General features: G+C 37.8%; 1 protein-coding gene across 1 annotated transcript in view; it reads left to right on the top strand.

The window, feature by feature from the left end:
- Positions 1–20,702, top strand: part of GSK3B (glycogen synthase kinase 3 beta) — a 262,122-nt gene that overhangs the window by 71,352 nt on the left and 170,068 nt on the right. Inside the window, exon 2 of the mRNA XM_012639510.1 lies at positions 14,878–15,071. Coding sequence (XP_012494964.1) covers positions 14,878–15,071 — 194 coding nt within the window. The remainder of the gene's footprint in view (positions 1–14,877; positions 15,072–20,702) is intronic.

The following is a 20,702-nucleotide window of genomic DNA, read 5'->3' as shown; positions in this document are numbered from 1 at the left end:
GACATACAAAAGCCTGAGTCTTTGGGAAATGTTTTGCCACTCCCAAGGGCTACTTGAGCCTTGTTACCACTTAAGATGTGGTGAGAAGAACAGCAGGAATCAGCGTGCCTGAGGCAGTATACTTCAGAAATTGCTTGATCTATAGCTATGAGAGAGCTGCTAATAAGTTATTCAGGGCTCATTAGGCACTCTTGTGGAGGAATTCCTAATGGGTGTATCAGTTGGTGCAATTGCTAAGGACTCTGGTCGAGATTTTCCTTCCCAGACCACTAGCCCCTAAGATGACAACAGCCTGGGCACCAAGTGCAAGCTTTTGTGTTATGTTCTTGTCAGGTGTTCACAACTGATCAGCTGTATCACGTCAACAAACTGTCCCCTTTTGCTTAGATCCAAGATCATACAGACTCAGGCTAGTCCTATGGGGAAAGTATTTTTTCTCCTTTCTCCCTTACTTCAGGGGCGGGCTCTGTCCTGGAGGGCTGTGGGAGGGGCGTTGGCTGAGACTATCACAAGGCCTGGCCTGAAAAACATCTTCTCTCGTTTCTTTCCTCCTCCAAGGGTGGATTTTCACCTAGCAGAGGGGCAGATAACCCCCCACACTGGGAGAAGGGCACTTCCTGGGGCTACCTGGCGTCTCAGCTCAGGAAGTGGTGACCCTTATTATTCCACCCCTTCAAGGGCAGGGTTGACTAGCTGGTAAGAAGTACACACTTCAGGGCTGCTAGAGAAGCCCTGCCTAAGGCCCCTGAGGGACCTAGACCAGAAAGCAGCCTGTCCTGCTGTTCCTCCCCAGCAGATGTGGGGTCAGTCCCTTTGGTAAGCAATATCAGTGGTCAGATCATAGTCAAGGGTCATCCACCACCCCTACAGGGTCACAGCCCAGAGAACAGCTTCCCTTGTTCCTCCGCACTACCAAGGGTGGGGAACTAATTCTTTGGGAGGAGGCGCTGATTACCAAGTCACTGCGAAAATGAGGCTACAGGACCCCGCTGGGAAAACAGCCTCCTGCACTCTCTACTCGGCCCTTCCCATAGTGGAGTCTGTCCGTTTGCCCGGCACTTCTAGCTACCAATTCACAGCAGAGAGGTGACTACGTGTCTCAGCTTGAAGAGCGGCCTCCTTGGTCACTAGATACTCTTAGGGGTGCGTGCTGTCTCTTCGGTGCACAATAGCCCCGCTGTGGAGATTCAACAATCAGGCTCCTGTGGTCGTGGGTTTCAGATATACACCCACATACATACACACTCACAGAAAGAGAGTAAAAAGGAAGAAGAAGGGAAAGAGAAGGAAAGAAGAAAACTGTATATATACATATATATATATATATATATACACACACAAAAAAAAAGAGTAAAAATTAAGAGAAATATGTATATAGAAAAAAAGAAAAGAAAAAGAAAGAAAAGAAATAGAAAAGAAAAAAAAAATGGACCCTTTACTCCGCCTAGTGGCGGAGGCCGGCCCTTTAGCGCGGTGTGTTGGGGCGGAGGTCGAGTCGCCTGGCAGAGGGGGACTTATGTGTCCCGGATCACAGTTCTATAAGCAGTCTCCCTCAGTTCACTCTCAGTTCCCCGTCATCTTTGCGGATAGCGCCGGCGACTGAATGGAGCAGGGCCGCCGGAGGCCGCCTGGATACTTGGCAGAAATATCGATCTTTCTCCCTTTTCCGCCCTTTCGGAGGTGGGGCTTGAGTCCGCGGCTGGGATAGACTGTCCGCAGATTCGGGAGAAAAAGTGGCTGCACGCGCTACTCTCCTTGCAGGGCGCGACCAGCTCTGCCGTGGAGGCAGCGGCTATGACTCAGACCGATGCCCGGGCAACAAGTCCCCGTGATCACAGGCTTTGGGTTCTCCGAATTGCGGCTGCCCACCCACTGCTAGTCAGCGCTGAAGCCAACTGCACCGGGAGGGCATGCGGAGCCGGGGTCCGCCATTGCCGACTCCCAGAGCTGCCTCCCAGAGCCGCCAGCTGAGCCCGCCGCCCCCCTCCCCACAGGGCGACTCTGAATGGATCTGCGGTAGGACTCTATGCTGTGTCCCTCCCAGCGCCTGCCAAAATTTCAGCGATTTCCACAGGCAGAGCCTCTTTTATGGAGTTCCCCTCCCCCGATCTAGTCCTGGCGGTCTCCTGTGGCAAGAAGCTGCCTCCAAACTCTCCCCTGTGGGCTCGGGCAGTGTCCAATCCGGGGAGCGCCCTCTCGGGCCAGTCCCTCCCCTCGGATGCTGACCCAGCGCTGCGCTCTGGCGCATTCAAAATGGATCCCGCTCCTGTCTCGGCTCCCCACCGCCTGTGGGTCTGTGCTACCACTTCGCACTGACTTCTGGCACTTCCCTGCCTGCGTGGGAGTGGGGTTTGGTAAAGGAAGAGTCGTCTTCCAGTGAGTCAGATCGCACTGCCTGGGCCAGCCCGCCACCGGGCGCGGCTGTCCCGTCCCCTTTGTGCCACACTCTCCAGTATTTGTGGGCGCTTTTCCAGTTCACCTTATTTTTTCCGCAGCACTGCTTGTCCCTCGCTGCTTCTCTGTAGATTCACGAAGCTGATGCTGTGGGAGAGCGCCTCACTCGCGTATGGGTGTCCGTGTTCTTCACCTCCTACTCTGGGAGCAGAGAGCCAGGAGGTCACCCCTAATCCGCCATTTTCCCGATCCCCGGTTCCACTTATTTTTCTTTTTAAATGAGTATGTGTTCCGGTAGTTCTACAGATTGGGGAGGTATGATATGAAAAGGAATTTTGCCAGCAGTCATTGTTAGCAGACTTGTTCTGGTCCTGTCGTGGTTTGTCATTAAGTCAAATAGGTAACAGTAGGAGATGACAAGGACCATCTGAAAAGGGCAAAGTTAGGGATATATATCTTTCCCAAGGATGAAATTCTGTTTGAAGAGAAATTGTTTCCCACCTTTATGTCCTTCTCTCTTCTGACACTATAAGTAAGCAATGTGGGAGGCACTCTGCTCTGGCATAGGGTGTCCTAGGGTATTCTTCCATGACCCACTAACAGGAGGATCAGCCATACTCTTAGGCAGTGGCAGTGGTACCAAGTACTTATTATAGGCACACTGTGAGTGTAGGAACATGTCATTCTAATGGCCTTTATTTAATAGAGCCCAATTATTATCTCTTCTAGCAGAGCTTTGTGGGGAGAGACGTTAAGTGGGCTCTGCTTTGTGAATAGACCCAGTTGATCCAACAGTACTCTTCCTTACTAAAGGCAGGTAGGCTTGGATTTGCCCTATTTGGATGATATTGCCAGGTTCTTTTAAGTCTGTTTTGTGGGGAGAGGGTTAGGAAATGTTAAGGTTTTGGAGGGAGGAATATAGAGGCAAATATAAAAACCAATATAGATTTGATTATAAGTAATTAGAACGAGTTGGGACATTGTTATTTATTACATGCATACCTTGGAGATTTTGTGAGTTTGGTTCCAGACCACTGCAATCAGTGAGTCACACAAATTTTTTGGTTTCCCAGTGCATATAAAAGTTATGTTTACAGTATACTGTAGTTTGTTAAGTGCACCAATAGCATTGTATCTAAAAAAGCAATGTAGATACGTTAATCAAAAAATGCTTTATTGCTAAAAAATGCCAGCAATCATCTGAGCCTTCAGTGAGTCATAATCTTTTTGCTTGTGGAGGGTCTTTGCCTCGATATTGATGGTTGCTGACTGATCAGGGTGGTGGTTGCTAAAGGTTGGGGTGGCTGTGGGAATTTCTGAAGACAATCATGAAATTTGCCACATCGATTGACTCTTTCTTTCACAAAAGTTTTCTCTGTAGCAGATGATGCTATTGATAGTATTTTTTTTTTAAGAGATGGGGTCTCACTATTTTCCCAGGCTGAATTTGAACTCCTGGACTCAAGTCATCCTCCTGCCTCGGCCTCCCAAATAGCTGAGACTACAGGTGTGGGCCACTGCACCTGGCTTAATAGCATTTTACCTACGTAGAACTTATTTTAAAATTGAAATCAGTCCTCTCAAACCCTGATACTGCTTTATTAACTGAAATTATTTAATATTTTAAATTGTTTGTCATCATTTCAATGATGTTTGTAGCATATTCAGTAGGAGTAGATTCCATCTCAAGAAATCACTTTCTTCGCTTATCTATAAGAAGCAACTCCTTATCCATTCAAGTTTGAGCATGAGATTATAGCACTTCAGTCACATCTTCAGACTTCACTTCTAATTCTAGTTCACTTGCTATTTTCACCACATCTCTAGTGACTTCCTCCACTGAAGTCTTGAACCCCTAAAAGTCATCCATGAGACTTGGAATCAACTTATTCCTGTTCATATTGGTATTTTAACTGCCTCCTATGAATAATGAGTGTTCTTAATGGCATCTAGATAGAGGCTGTTTAGTGTAGTCATCTTCTTCAAGTATCTTAGCTAAATCTTCTGGATAACTTGCTGTAGCTTCTACACTAGCACTTGCTCTTTCACCTTGCACTTCTATGCTATGGAGATGGCTTCTTTCTTCTGCTAGCTTGAAACTTTTCTTCTACAGCTTCCATACCTCTCTCAACCTTTGTAGAATTGAAGAGAGTTCAGGCCTTGCTCTAAATTAGGCTTTGGCTTCAGGGAATGTTGTGATTGGTTTGATCTATCCAGACAGCTAAAACTTTCTCCATATCGGCAGTAAGGCTGTTTCTCCTTCCTATCATTGAAATGTTCACTGGAGTAGCACTTCTAATTTCCTTTAAGAACTTTCCCTTTGCAGTTGCAACCTGGCTAACTGGCACAAGAGGCCTAACTTTTGGGCTTTCGACATGCCTTCCACACTAAACTTAGTCATTTCAACCTTTTGATTTTAAGTGAAAGACCTGTGTGTGACTCTTCCTTTTACTTGACTACTTAGAGGTCATTACAGGGTTATTAGCTGTCCTAATTTCACTATTATTGTGTCTCAGCAAATAGGGAAGTCTTAGGAGAGGGAGAGAGATGGGCGAATGGCCAGTCATTTAAGCAGTCAGAACACAACACGGTGATCGATTAAATTTGTCCTCTTAATGGGTGTGGTTCATAGCACTCTAAAACAATTACAATAGTAACATCAAAGATCATGATCACAGATCACCGTAACAGGTGTAATATTTGAAACTTTTCATTATTATTTTAAGAATTATCAGAATGTGGCACAGATAAGAAGCACATGCTTTCAGAAAAATGACTCCTATAGACTTGCCCAACATAGGGTTGCCATAAACTTTTAATTTGTAAAAAATGCAGTATCTATTCTGTGAAAATGAGGTATGCCTGTGTATTTTTCTTAGGCACGTTCCTTTTCATATTAACTATAAAAGTAGCATCATTAATCATGTAGCTGTAAACTAAAAATTAATATTTGAAAATGTATGGTATTCTTTACAGAAATGGAATTGATGACAGACTCTTAATTATTACCTGGCTATTTTGTTTTCCTTAGTTAATTTAAAGAGAATCTTATAAAGTTGTTAGGAGGTACTCTATCTCCATTATAATTTAGCAAGTTAAGTTGTAATATTTTGGGTATATATCCTACCCCCCACCCCCCATTATATAGAAAAGCTTTTGCTAATAGATTGTGTTCATAAATTGTTTTGGAGCTTAGAATATATTTTTCCATGGGAAGTTTTGTAAAAATATGTAAAATGTAAGGTAAAGGTTCCCAGGCTATGCCATAACTAAGCTATCATTAGCTCAAATATGTACAAATTTCAGTGGCAAATAATAGAAAATAATAATGTTGCTGCTGGAATGATAATTAAATTAAAGCACCCTTAACAATTAGTTTTGGAAAATTCTCCTGAATGCTGGTACTTAATTGATATAGAGATTTAATCAGGTAGATCAAGAATAGAGAGACTTGTGGGAGGCTGGCCAGCCTTTCTATGTACTTTCAGGTGCTTCATAGGTTGATGGCATTACTTTCTCTTGATACTGGTACAGAGCAGAAATTCTGTCCTTTTGTTTACCAGCTGTGTTTAAGGTTGTATTTTACCTCTTGAGTGGAATGAAGACAAAGGGGAAAGAAACAAGAGTTTCCTCAGATAACTAACACTTGAAAGAACAATGGAAGGTAGAATAACCTAGGATGCGTGTTGAATAATTGACATAAACATAATGCAAGTTTAAAGGAGTAGGGAGAGAGCATAATATGTGAATGATTCCTGATGGAGCAGAGGAGATGATGACAAGAAAATGTGTTGGGTTAGCAGTCCTTGTGCTGGTTGATAACTAAATGGTTCTAGGTATCTTTGGGAGCTATTTAGAAGTGGGAATGGGGAGCAGTGTGATACTTTGGTATTTTTATAAGAACTATTTTAAAGTTTGTTCATGATGTGGGATGACTGCCAAAAATATTTAAATGGCTTGATACATATTTGGGATATTTTTCTTTAATAAATTCAGTTATTATTATTAAGCAAATATACTCTTTGAATTTATGAAAAGTAAAAGCAAAATATTGTACTTTAGCTAAATCAGCAGCAGATTCCTAAAACTATTGTGCAGTGTAGAGGGATTTGGTCTTCGTATTTTTTTTTTTTTATTGATTAGAAAATTCATGCTCCCCTTTTCAGTCACCAATATGTTTTATATTTAGAATAAATCACTTCAAAAAAAAGAGCAGGAAATGTTCCCTCTATTCCTGCAAAAGTAGCAGCTATTTTTAAGCAGTGGATTATTACTTTGTATTCTGATAAATCTGTTCAAGTGCTTAAATGTTTGTTATCAGTTCACTGATCTGATTTTCCTGAGGGGGAATTCTGGCTCTCTTTTTACTCACTTTAGATGATTTGCCTTTCAGGTAGCCTCATATCTCAGGTATAATGAAGCAGTTTTATATTAAAAGGTGTTTTTACAGTTTACATTAAAAGATGTGAGGGTTCTTACTAAAAATGTGTAGTTATATTGGACTGAGTTATTTTTATGGATTTATTTTGGAATATAAATGGTTTGATTTACTTATATTTTTATAGGCATTGGAAAGTGTACTTAACCTAGGGAATTATATGACCTGGGTTTTAGTTTTTAAAATTACTATATAGTTATCCTTTGATATACTCTGGGGAGTAGTTCCAGGACCCCTGCAATCTGCACATAGTCAAATCTCATAGTTGGCCCTGTGAAACACACACTTTTATGAAAAGTTGGCCTTCCATATATGCAGGTTTCACATCCCAGAAAAGCTGTGTTTTTCATCTGCCCATTTGGTTGAAAAAAATGTATTAGTGGACCAGTGCAGTTCAAACCTGTGTTGTTCAAGGGTCAACTACATAACCTTGAGCAGTTTTGCTTGTTTTTTGAGCTTTAGTTTCTTTCCTGATTTAGTATTGCATCTACCTCCTTCACAGGACTGTTGCTTGGATAAAATGTGGTAATGAATCTAAACATGGTTTGTAAACTATAAAGTGCTCCACAAATTTGTAACTCGTTATGATAATGGGTGATGATGATGTGTAGTGATCAGGATGGGTCCTAGGGAAGATTGTCGAATTTTGTCTTCACATTCTCTTCTCAGTCTATTGGATGACTTAACCCTTTTGAAAGGGTGATTATGCCCTCTGATGTTATCCCTAAAGAGGAATTAGAGGTACTTATTTTGGCGACTTTTAGACCTTAGGTAGTTTCCAAAGTATTAACATAAGGGAAGCCTGTAGAAATTTGTTTACTCGTAAATGAACAGGTATTTTACAGCTTTCTGTGTACACAGGCATAAAATAGGCACAAATATTTTACAGCTTTCTATGTGCCAACACGTTACCTTCATATGTATCACATGTGTGATAAACATGATTGTTACCTTCATGGATTGGATATTAGTTGTTAAACTTTAACTGGTAAGCCATAAATGCCTAACTAAGGTATAGAGTACTGCAAGCTAGCGTAAGCAGTAGTGTTCTGGGAAAAAAATTCTACCAGTCTCCTCCCCTCTCTTACCATTTAAAATTTAAGAATAATTTCTAGTTTAATAACCTCCACTATGTAAATGTGTGTAAAGTTATATGCTATCTCATGGGGAAAGCAGTTTGGGTTAAGGGATGTGGTATCTTTGCATATTTCAGGGAGGGCAGAATTGGGTGAGCTGTTACATTGGGGGCATTTGGGTTGTCAGCAGGCAATGTTGAGGCCGAAATGGATGTGTGGTTGGCCTAAAGCACACATAATCCATTAAAAAAATATGTAGCACGTTGATTCTGATATTATGCTCGCTAAGCACTAGAATAAAATATGCCAGCTTTATGAGGTCTATTTTTTGGGTTTCTTTTGGATTCGAGGCTGTTCAAGGTTGATGTTTCTAGAATGTGACCACTGACTGGATCAGTGAGTCATTGTATTTTTTAAGTAATTATTTGCTTCTTTAGTCTAAGTATTTACTATCATGTGTGGTGTACTATTTTGTTGATAATCTGGAAACCTTCTTTCTTAAGAAAAATTTAAATGTACTATCTACCCTTCCTTGTGCTCCAAATCGGACAGTTCATAAATCAAGCAGATAAGCATGTTTAAGATGTAAAGATTCTAATGTAAATTCCTAAAAGCTGAAGCTGGTTATACACATGCTGCAATCCTTTTAGACTTTCATGGAAAATAAACCTGTTTCTAAAATACATTTGAAATTATTTCAAGTGAGGGCATAAGACCAAGTGAAATATTTATTCATTTTAGGTTTGGTTTGATTTTATTCCAGTTTACTGGAGTTAGAAAAAAGGAAAATATGCTTGATTCCAGTTCATGGTTTATAAGTAAAATAATATTTAAGTTCAGAGTGTTGAAAATTAGCATAGTTCATTCCAATTTTTGGTTCATTGTTTGGTTCAAAGTACAGTTTGGTTTTGAGAAAAGGTAATTGAGTCAATTAAAATTAGTTCAAAAGAAGTATAAATATTGTAAAGAAAGAATTTGTGGAGCTAACTTGCATTGGAACCTGTAGAAATTTTCAGTTTTGCTGAACACAGAAAGTTGATTTCAGGACCTGAACACCTGTTACCTTTATTACATGGTCCTTAGCAAAGTAATGTAGGAGCGTCACAGATTTTAGAGTAAATGGACATGTCTGAATCTTATTGGTATGTGTTATCGAAGGGGTTACCTTGGGCAAATTATCAAACACCTTAAGTTCTCCCATTTGTTAAATGAGTATTCTGAGTATAGCACAAGGTTTTTGTAGGAATTAAGTGGTATATTATGGTTTTTTCCTCAAAGTTTAATAGCTACAACTATATTAAGAATCATTTGGGAGTGCTTATTAAAAATACAAATACAAAAGTTTTCTGAGCCCCATTTCAGACCTACTGACCCTTCTTGGGCTAAAATTCTAGAATCTTTATTTTCAGTTAACTCTCCCAGGTGGTTCTTAGGCCCACTGTGCATAGTGCTTGCAAACTCACTTGTAAAATGGTTCTCAAGGATTATGCTTAGATACACTGATATAAAATGAACTTCGGACCTCAAGTATGTCTCCTGCCAAATTTTTACCCATTGCTGCATGTCGATGCTCCAAAGAAACCAGAATTATTTGGGAAAGGGTTATGAATCAGAATAATTCCCCTATCCATAAATAAATAGACTTGTGACAAGTTGGGTCGTTTGTTTTGGCTGCTTGTTGTCACCATATTTTCCATAAGCCCTCTGTTCTGTTTTACTACTTGTAAAGGCCTTTCTATATACTTTGTCCCTGGAGATTTGTATCTGACCAATGGCAAACATAGGAAGAAATCAAAAGCACTACTTATGTTTAGCATGAAGTAGTTCCCAAATCCTAACAATTCTTCTGCTTGAATGATACTTAAATAAATTCAGTAGCAAACATTTGCTGAGCACTTACCTTGTGCTGAATCTTGTGCTAATAAGCAATAGGGAAATGTAAATGATTCAGATAATGTCTGGTTTTCCTAAGAGCTCTTAGTGCAGTGAGGGGCCCAGATTTTTAATAATTATGGAACATTGTGATAAGCACTGTAGTAGGGCAGAGTGGTAAAAGAGCATAGTGGAGCAGGAGAATAATGTTTTTTTCTGTTCCCACTCCTAATAATTTGAAGTTCAGAGAAACTATAATTTATTGAGTACCCACAATGTGACATGCACTTAAAAAAAAAAAACCTATTTAATCTATGTTATTTGATCATCACAACCCTGTGAAGTAGCAGCTATCTCCATTTTATAGATACTAAGTGGTAGAATGTGTAATTCAAACCTTTGTATAACTTCAAAGACCATACTCTTTCCATTATGCCTCTCTCTGAGGACAAAAACTTGACTGATTTTATTTTATTTTTTTGAAGAATGGAATTTTATGGTTCTTCAGAATGGATGTTTGTTAATCCCCTTAGCACTGAGGTCCCTAACCCCTGGGCAGTGACCCCATTGCCCATCTGTGGCCTGTTAGGAAATGGCTGTGCATCACTGCCTGATCCCCCACCCTATCCCCCATCCCCAGTCCGTGGAAAAATTGTCTTCCATGAAACCAGTCCCTGGTGCCAAAAAGGTTGGGGACTGCTATTTAGCATGATATCTTCTTGTGATTGTAAAGGACTCTGGAATCTTCTGTCATCTCTATCCTCTGCCACCCTATGTTTTCCTTTCCATTTCTAGAAGTTATCACTACAGGGAAACATCTCCAGAAGTCATCCTCTGTGTGACATCTGTCCATTTTGTTTTCCTTGCCTCTCCTTTTGTTTGCTTTTCCTATCCCCAAAGGAAATTTAGTAGTTCTTTTATTTTTCCCAATCCCTTAGATTAGAATCACGTGAATATGAACCATGTCTAAGGGGAAAGGCCCTAATTAGAAAGATTTTCATTAGATGAAGTTTACATAGATATTGCCCTGAAATTTATATCATTCTGTTGATCGTTAGGGCTGATTTGACAGATTCAACTGCTTGGCTGATATTTCCTATCTTTTTTCATAGTTTCATTTGTTCCAGGGTACAAGAGAGCAGTTGCACTCTGGCTAGAGTTTCCACATCATAAAATAGAGCCCTTATTTCATGACAGGAATAAGTTCATTTTAGAATTCATCTAACTCTGATTCTGTGGGCCTCAGTTCCTTTTCCTTTGCTAATTAATTTTCATGTTGTTTTCATGTTTCTAGCAGTTTTATTTATATTGGGGAGAATATCTTTGCATTAATAGAAATTCTTTAGCTGGCTGCATAGGGTAAAGAGTTGTTTGCACTTTGACTTAAAAAACCTGAAAAATTGACAGTGGCCAGTGTTTCCTCTTCTGACAGTCTTAGTTATACTGGAAAATAAGGTTCTTTTTGGTTCTTTTAAGTAATTTATTAGAGCACTGTATTGTTAAACATTTTTTAAAAAATCTATTATTTCTCTTTATGATAGAGAGATGATAGGCAATGTTGTTTTTCCTACTAATACTATTATTATTAGGTAGAAAATGTCATGGAAATGCTTCGTATCTTTTGTGTAGTCATGGGTGGCATGCTGGTTTCTCTGGGATTTTGTTGGCAAACTTTTAACTTTGTTATTTCTAGACAGAGACTTTATTCTTGGGGTGAAGGAAGATTTTATAGAGGCAGTCATTGCACACTCAGTTCCCCACAGGAAGATCACCAGAGTATTTCTTGGATTGTGGCAGAACTTTGTTTAGTTTGTATCAGTAGTATGATTTATTAATATTCTCTAAAAGACTCTCAGTTTACAAAATGTTTCAGTTGTTGGCTTTTTCAGCTCTGGATTATAAGAATTTTTCTCTATAAGAAAAGAAACATCAAATTAAATGGCTATATTAAATGAACAAAGTGTGTTCAACTTTGAGATTTTTCATTCTTACAAAGTTAGAGTATCAGTGCCAGAGACCTCCTAAATATTTAAACATCCTCGACGTGACCTTTGGGTTTTAGGATGCTCACTCCATACTTTGGATGTGGTCCATGTCACAGTGTTACATTTGTTCATCTCAGGGTGGATTGATCTGAGGAGTAACTTGAGAAGACTTCAGACAATATCTCTATAAGATGTTCCTTACAAGTACAACCCTATGTTTGAGAGATTGAGAACTAGTGTCGTTTTGGGATATGCCTAAAGTTACTTTTGTAAAAATTGTATTCTGTATTTAACAGCCTTCAGTAGAAAGTGGGTTTTCTACTGCATGACATCTTTCCGTTGCTTCATGAGGAGTCTGTTGTGGTTTATATTTTAAGATTTATCAATTGTGGGAAAAAGTAGGAGATTTAATTCTGTGTTCTAATTATGTAGGAAATTCATACCATGTGAGTGGATTCTAATTGTAATAAAGGATCCCAGGAGTACTCTGGCCAAAGAGAGGGCCTGGAGCTGAACTAACTCTGCTGTTGCACCTGCAAGACAGTGGCATTTTTTGAAGAGAAATTTTATTATATTGGCTGGTGTCATATAATTACTGTGAGAAGCACTGTTCCATGTATTCTGGGAAATATAGTATTGGGAAAAATGGTTACTTTTTTTTTTTTAATGAGGCAGATTTGTTATGATTTCTAGTTTTTCTTGAGGATTTTGGTCTCCTGGAAGTAGTGCTTACTCTATTTCTGTGGTCCAAAAGAATCCAATCTCTAGTAGCAAATATTAAAATGGTTTGAATATTACAGAATCAATTTCTCTACACTTTAATTTTCCATATGTTTTTGCAGAGATAAATTTTAGAACCTAATGTTGCCAACGTATCTTTGGAAATAACTCTTGCTATTAAGGAGTACGCAGTTGAGGCCTGAAAACTGTAAAAGATTGTTCATTTATTCTCATACTTACTCTGGAGCTGATCTTTTTACATTATTTTATCAGAAATATTATCTTCTTTTCTTTGAGGGTAGTAGGAAAAAGCATGTGAAGTTAGTCTTTGAGTGGTAGCAGGAATGTTGTAAAATATAGCAGAGGTGGCATGAGGCATGTGAAGAGTTCTGTTACTTACAGCTTTGTAAATTAATCTCTCTTAGTTTTGCTTTCTTTGTTTGCACAGTAGATATAATATCCCTACGTTTATTATAGGTATTAAAGTAGATGAAACAACGAATGGGAAAGTTCTTTGTAAATGGTGAAATTTTATACAGTTGTTATCTTTTGCTAAGTTGGCTAATTACAATGCCAAATGGTGACGTGCTTTTCCTTGGCATACGAGCTGCTAACTGCCGCATGGAGTTACTAATGTTCATGCCAAGTCATCCCTGGTATTACCCTGCCATTCTTTTCAGTTCTACTATTGCATATCTCTGGCACAGTAGCCTGAAGAACTTGATGATTTCTGAATAAAAATTCTAGGCTGCTTGAAGTCTGTAGAAAGCCCAGAGCCATAGTTCCTAGTACACCTAAACATATTAGTAGAGAGTGTAGTCTGTAAGAGTTCTCAGCAGTTTCTCTGCTTTAGAGAGAATAGAGTAAATAGTAAATCTTTTAATTCCTGCTAAGATAGTGAGTACTTTTTCCCTGCATGTACAAGAGGATGAAAGAATCAGTCGTTGTCAACATCAAAACTCAGTTCAAAAAGAGGCCTCAACAATTTCAGTTATAACATCTGTAGGACCTACTTGTTTTATCTTTCCACTCTGCTTTTAATTTTTCAGCAGAATTCTCTGATTTGTGCTTGCAAATCACTATGCTGAGATAGACATTCCCAAGCTTAGTAGCGGGAATGAAGAGATGCTAAATCTCAGGGTTGTGGTGGATAGCTTTCATAACTGGTGTTTGAACCCCTGAAATGTGAAGGTGTTTCTTCTAGAAGGCAACCTGAGGAGGCAAGTAGGGAAAGTCATCACAAATGCTTATATTGCTTCAGTTCTCTTACCGGAGCAAGTTAAGCTGTGGCTTTTGTTTTCATTATTGCAATATGGTTACACAGTAGAAAAGCATAATTTTTGATTGTACCGAGTTTTTTTTTTTTTTTTTTTTTTTTTTGTTTGAGACAGATTCTCACTCTGTTGCCCAAGGCTAGAGTACCGTGGCGTCAGCTTAGCTCACAGCAACCTGAAGCTCCTGGGCTCAAGTGATCCTCTTGCCTCAGCCTCCCGAGTAGCTGGGACTATAGGCATGCGACACCATGCCCGGCTAATTTTTTTTTTTCTATATGTATATTTTAGTTGTTCAGCTAATTTCTTTCTATTTTTAGTAGAGATGGGGTCTCGCTCAGTCTGGTCTCGAACTCCTGAGCTCAAACGATCCACCTGCCTTGGCCTCCCAGAGTGCTAGGATTACAGTCGTGAGCCACTGCGCCCGGCCGAGTGTACCCCAGTTTTTTCAATTAAAATGGTGGAGTACAGCAGCTATTCTTAAAATCTATTAATTTATGTTAATTAAAATAATAATCCTTTGTTTTGTGAATTAGATTTGCGAGATTTTGCAAGCAACTTGTTCAGTGAAATTATTAATTCAGAGTTGTTGAAATCTTTTCTTGGTGTTAATGGTTTTGACATGGATTATCTAGGGAAGAGTCAGACTTTATTTGAAATCACTTCAGTTTTTTGTCGTCTTTGGGACAACTGGATTATAAGAATATGTTCAGTATCTTGGATTTTAATCTTTCTGGTCCTAACCTTCTGGATCTCTTCATTTAGAGTTTAAGTTTAGAAGACTGTGATTCTGTCTTTAGGACTGCTAAAGTATAAAGAAAGATTTTACAAATGAGGAAGAAAATAGCTTATGATAGGGTTTATAGTCAACCTGAGAATTTGTAGTTAAGATTAACATAGATTTTTTTGGGGGGGTGGGGCATGATAATTTAGAGCTCAGATTTGATTAAAAAATTACTTATAATTAAAACAAATAACTGAAATAATCCTATGTGATAAACTGAGATGAACATTTAAAAGTAATTTGTAGTAAAGAATATAGTTTACTTTCTATACTTTGGCAGTTTTCTTAATTAAATTCCTACAGTTCTCATTTTTAAAAAATCCTTTTCTTCCTTTAGGAGACAAGGATGGCAGCAAAGTGACCACAGTGGTAGCAACTCCTGGGCAGGGTCCAGACAGGCCACAAGAAGTCAGCTATACGGACACTAAAGTGATTGGAAATGGGTCATTTGGTGTAGTGTATCAAGCCAAACTTTGTGATTCAGGAGAACTGGTTGCCATTAAGAAAGTATTACAGGACAAAAGATTTAAGGTAAGACCTCTGGTATTTCATATATTTTGTTGCTATTGTAATACATGTACCATAAATGATTACTTTTCAGTTGCTTCTTTGTGCCTCAGATTTCATCTATTGAGCCAATTTTTGTTCAGCTCAACTACTATAGTGACTTTAATTATTTCTAGATATGTGTTTTCTAGAGATAAAATTTACTGAAGATTGAAATATTACTTTTGTAACCAGTACAATGAATGATACATGTATTTAAAATCCTGTGAAAGTTAAGTTAAAATTTCTTAGTTTATACTTTAAAAAAGTGACCTCTCCTTGCCTTGTGCCTCATTGGTGTAGGGGAACAGAGAAACACTGCCTGTATCATGAGCTTTTGATACAATTGACTATGCTTCCTTTCTTGAAAAATTTCCTTTAATCCATGATGCAACACTATCCATTTTCCCCCATAATGTTACTTTTCTTTGCTATTTTCTCTTGTTTTTTTTCCATCCATCCCTAGAAACCGTCAGTCCCAAAGTTGAATTCTTGTCATTTATTTTCATTTCTTACACCATTTCATTCTATGTTGTGGTATAGTAGAGAGACTTGCGTTGTAATCAACGCTTCGTCATTAACAAGCTATGCAGCCTTGCTCCCTTCTCTACTCCTCCCACCTCTGAAACATTTTACTGAAAGCCTCTCATGTGTTAAGACCAATGCTAACCATTAAGAGATATAAAAATAAATAAGAGGCGATTGCAGCTCTGAAGTAGCATACAGTCTAGTGTCTATCTGGTCTAAACTGTTTAGAACGTTCTATAGAGTTTTTTTGTTGTTGTTTTTAATTCTTTAGTTTTTGTTTCCAATTCTCACCTCTCTCCGAAATACTAGTCTCATGTTGCCAAATGCCCACTGGATCTTAATATTTTAATATTGCATTGTTATCTCAAATTGGCAAGGCATTTTATGTAACCCTGACTTAACTTTAAAGACCCGATGGAAATCCTTCCTGTTGGTTCCCAGACCTTCAGATTTGCTTTTTTCCTTCTCATGGTTTTCAGACTATTCCATTCTTTGACCCCTGATATCTACTCATTGTCAAACTTGGTTTATTTTTCTTTTTCCTTCTCACTGCTTTGTTGATGTATCCCTTCTTTCCTTTTTCATCAGTACTCTTCTAGTCAGGTCCTGTCATTGTTTGGCTTAACCACTAGTAAGCCTGTACCTTGGTCGTCTCCCTTCCAATCTCTTCTGCACTAACACTAGAATAATCCCAAAGTTCTTGGTTGTGTTCCTCATGCACAAAAATCTTCTATGATTCTTTATAACCTAGACAATAAAACCTGTCTAGTTCACCTGTGCACTCAGAAACTTCCAGTCTTTCCTGTTTTCCAAATACTCAGCTTTCCAAACTTTCTACATTGTTATCCTTGAACTAGTTCTTCTTTATGACCTCTCTGCTTTATTCAGCTTCCTTTCTATTACTCCCATTCTCCTACTGTCTAAATTATTTACATATTTAAAAACTCAGGTCAAATTCTTCTGTGTGAAATATCCCAGATGATTCCAGAGCCATGCGAATCTTGCTGTTCTAAATTCCTTAAACTTTTATTGTTCATAAAGTAGGGAATTCTATATTTTTTCATGATGAGGTCTCCATCGTCATTATATTTGTCTTCTGAATTTCCACACATTCAACTATTTTGGATTAGTAGTTAATGATGATAGCAAATACTTATCAAATCCTTATTATAAGTGTTTTTTTTATATGAGTAGTTTTACATAGTTCTTAACCATTTGTACTGTGAGATTGATACTATTATTATTTGGATAAGGAAACCTATATACAAAGAGATTCTAAATTAACTTTTCCAGGGTCACATAGTTAGTAAGTGGGTAGACGGACAAGGATTTCACTCCAGACACTGTGACTCCACAGTGCCTTGCTACATTTTATCATCACTGTATTAAACCCTTCCCCCTTCTTTCTCTCTCTCTCTTTCTCTCACGATATTAATCCTCACTCTCTATCATAGTATCAGCTTCTCACTACATCAAGCCTTTTTCTGTCACAATATTAAATCATGCCCTCTGTATCCCTGCTCAAGAAAGAAAGAGGGAAATAAGTTTTATTTCATCCTTCAATGATTACATTATATTTTATTGTATGGATGTACCCTAATTTAAGTCATTATCCTATTTTTAGCTATTGAGAGTTTTTTCTTTATCAAACAATGCATATATATACTTTATCAAAATAAATTTTTAAAAAGTAGAATTTTAGGAGAGCATTTAAATCTTGATATAAGCTACCTTTGAGATAGATTCTTATCAATTTAAATGCACATTATTTGAGTATGAATAATACCTATTTCCTGTGCAGTCTATACATACTGGGAAAATTTTTACATTTTTCGATTCTGTAGGTGAAAAATTATTTTAATTTGCAACATCATTTCATGTACTGTTACTCTTTTTACCCTTTTTAGGGTATGTGTCTTTCTCACTCATTTGTTAAGAATTGTATTAGTTGTATATTGCTGTATAATACATTATCCAGAAAACTTAGTGATGTAAAATAACAAACAAATTATTATCTCAGTGCTTCAATGGGCCAGGAATTCAGGTATGGTTTAGCTAGGAACCTCTGGCCCAGTATCTCTCACAGTACTGTATGAAATCATGGTGTCAGCTGGGGCTGCAGTCTCCTCCCCTCTCCTGTCCTCTCCTCCCCTCCCCTCTCCTCCCCTCTCCTCCCCTTCCCTCCTCAAGGTTTGAGGAAGAAGTCTTCTTTCATGTAAATAAGTTTTGTTTTAACCAGTTAAATACTGCCTCCCCCCATTTGTTTTTGATCCTGGGGTATCTTCTAGAAGCATTTAATGTGCTGATGCCCTTTAGTAGGGACCTTTACTGTGTTGCTTTCCTAAAGATTATTATATGTCCACTCTAACAGTTTTTAAGTTACCTAAAAACCCGAGTTTAAAATATTGTTGGTGAACTAGTGTGATTTTGTTTTATTTTCGGTTCCTAGATTAACAATTTTTATTAGGATCAGATACCTGATTTTCATATAGGTTTTATGTTGTTTTTCTTTGACCTAAATGTAATAAATTATATAAATGTGATAATCAGTTTTGGTTTCTAATAAATTGTATTTACTGTTGGTTTTTATTCTTGTTTAACATTTTGATTTTTTTGTATGTATTATATTTATTGATACTTTTTAATTATTCTTGTTCAAACTTGCTCTATAGCTTTACTTTAGTCATCTTATCTTTTCAAGGAACCAGCTGTTAGTTTTATTTAGCAGTTCTGCCTTCCTTCTAATTCATCATGTCTTTAATTATTATTCCATTTTAAGAAAGTTTCTAAACAAAGAATGTATCAAAACCACTTTCATTAAAGAATAAAAATATATGCCTATGTAAATAAACTGTAGAAATCTGAAAACAAACATTTAAGTAATAGAAAACTGTTCATGTTGGATGGCAAAGGGTAGAATGCAGTAATTACCTGTGATTGTCCTCACTGGAAATTTGAATGTTTTTTGTAAGTGATGCATTACAGAGAGGAGCAAGTAACTTGGTTCAAAATAAAAGGGTTTGAGTCAGGAAAATAAAATAATAAGGCAAGAGAGCACTTAGAGCCTTGGCTACCAGGAAATTGTGTATTGGATACTGTGCTTTTTATGTGTGTGTTTCGACAGGGGAAGATAGCTAAGATCCATTCTTAAGGTATGTTAAGGTAACAAAATAGTAGGTGTAATGTTTTATTAAGATCTTATTACTTTTTCTTCTTCTTCATCTTCATCTTCTTCGTCTTCGTCTTGCTGTGTTGCTCAGGCTGGAGTGTGGTGGCTATTCATAGACGTGATACCACTACTTATCAGCACGGGAGTTTCCAACCTGAGCCAGTTCACTACTCCTTAGGCGACCTTTTGGTCCCTGGCTCCAGGAAGGTCCCCATACTGATGCTGAGCTTAGTGCAGTTGCACACTACAGCCCAGAACTCCTGACCTCAAGCTATCCTCCTCCCTCAGCCTCCCTAGTGGCTGTGACTATAGGCACCTCACCGATGTGCCTGGCCCCTTTTTCATGTTTTAATGGGGAAGGTGTACAGAGTCAAGGACCATGGTTTAAGAATAATAGACACGTGAAACTTGTAGCTCACCCCATACTAGAGTTGTTTGGGTATGTGACCAGTTAATTTAATAAAGATAGATTTGTCTAATGATCTGTTTGAAAATAATGAAGTGCTCATGTAACATACAGTTTAAAAATTACTTTCATACACATAATTCATTTGATTCTTGCCACTTTACCATTTGATATAATTTCAGACTTAAAATTGCCATATACTGTGAAGAATTCCTTTAAACCTTTCATGAAGATTTCTCTAATATTAACATTTATCACGCTTTATTATTTTCTTTCTTCCTATATACACATATTTTATTTCCTGAAATGTTCGAATGCAATTTTTAAGTGTGATGTCCCTTTGTCCTTAAATTATGCGATATGTATTTCCCAAATTCAATAATATATGCTTACATAACCACAGGATAGTTAATAAAAATAAGGAAATTAACATTTGTACAATACTGTTATATAATATACAGACCTTACTGAAGTATCTCCAGTTGCTCTAATAATGTCCATTACATCAGTAGAAAATCCTGGTCACGTATTTAGTTGTCATATCTCTGTAGTCTTCTATACCAGGAACAGTTCCTCAGTTGTTGCCTTTCATGACATTCACATTTTTGAACAGTTATTTGGGTTTGTCTAATGTTTCCTCATAATTAGATTCACAACATTCATTTTTCACAGGAATACCATAGAAATGATGTTTTGTTCTTAATACGTTATATCCAGAGGCCCATGATGTCTGCTTATCCTATTACTGATGACATTGACTTCTGTCATTTAGTACTGTCTGCTAGGTTTCTTTACTGTAGAATTACTATTTTTCTCTTTGTAATTAATGAGGATTCTGTGGGGAAATACTTTTAGAATATGGAAATAACCTGTTTTTCATCAAACTTTTACCAACCAGTTTTAGGATGCATTAATGAGCCTTGTTAGGATCAGTTATTATAATAATGGCTACAAATGGTGATTTTCTAATTCTTTTATACTTCAATTAATTCAGATTCTACTCTAAGGATTATAAGGAAGGAAGACCTTTTCCCTTCTCACTTCTTTATTTATTTGTATATATCATGTGAACTCATCGACTCTTATTAAATGCATTAGTCATTTATTTTGATACTCAAATGGCCTCAGATTTGGCCAGTGAAAGTCCTTTCAAGCTGGGTCTAGGTCCTCTTAGCCAGCAGAACTAGACAGGGATATATGTGTGTGTGTGTGTGCGCATGAGCACGTATGTGTGTGCACACATGCCTAGGTATATGTACTCACATGTATGTTTTTCTGTATTTCTTTCTACTAAAATTTCATACTTTCAATTTCAGAGCAACACCACAGAGTTCACTCGAGCCTTCCCTCTTACTATGTTTGTTACTCCTTTTTCTGAAGTGAAAAACCTGGTTACCATTATCCACAATATAGTTGTTTATTCAATCCTAGAATTCACAAAGTAGTTTCACAACTGCTAACTCATACCCCTGAAGCAGAGTTGGACCTCCTAAGAGTTCACTATTTGTTTACA

Source organism: Propithecus coquereli, unplaced genomic scaffold, assembly GCF_000956105.1.
Source record: "Propithecus coquereli isolate 6110/MARCELLA unplaced genomic scaffold, Pcoq_1.0 Scaffold10, whole genome shotgun sequence".
NCBI lineage: Eukaryota > Metazoa > Chordata > Mammalia > Primates > Indriidae > Propithecus > Propithecus coquereli.
This window is presented reverse-complemented; position numbering and strand designations above follow the sequence as displayed.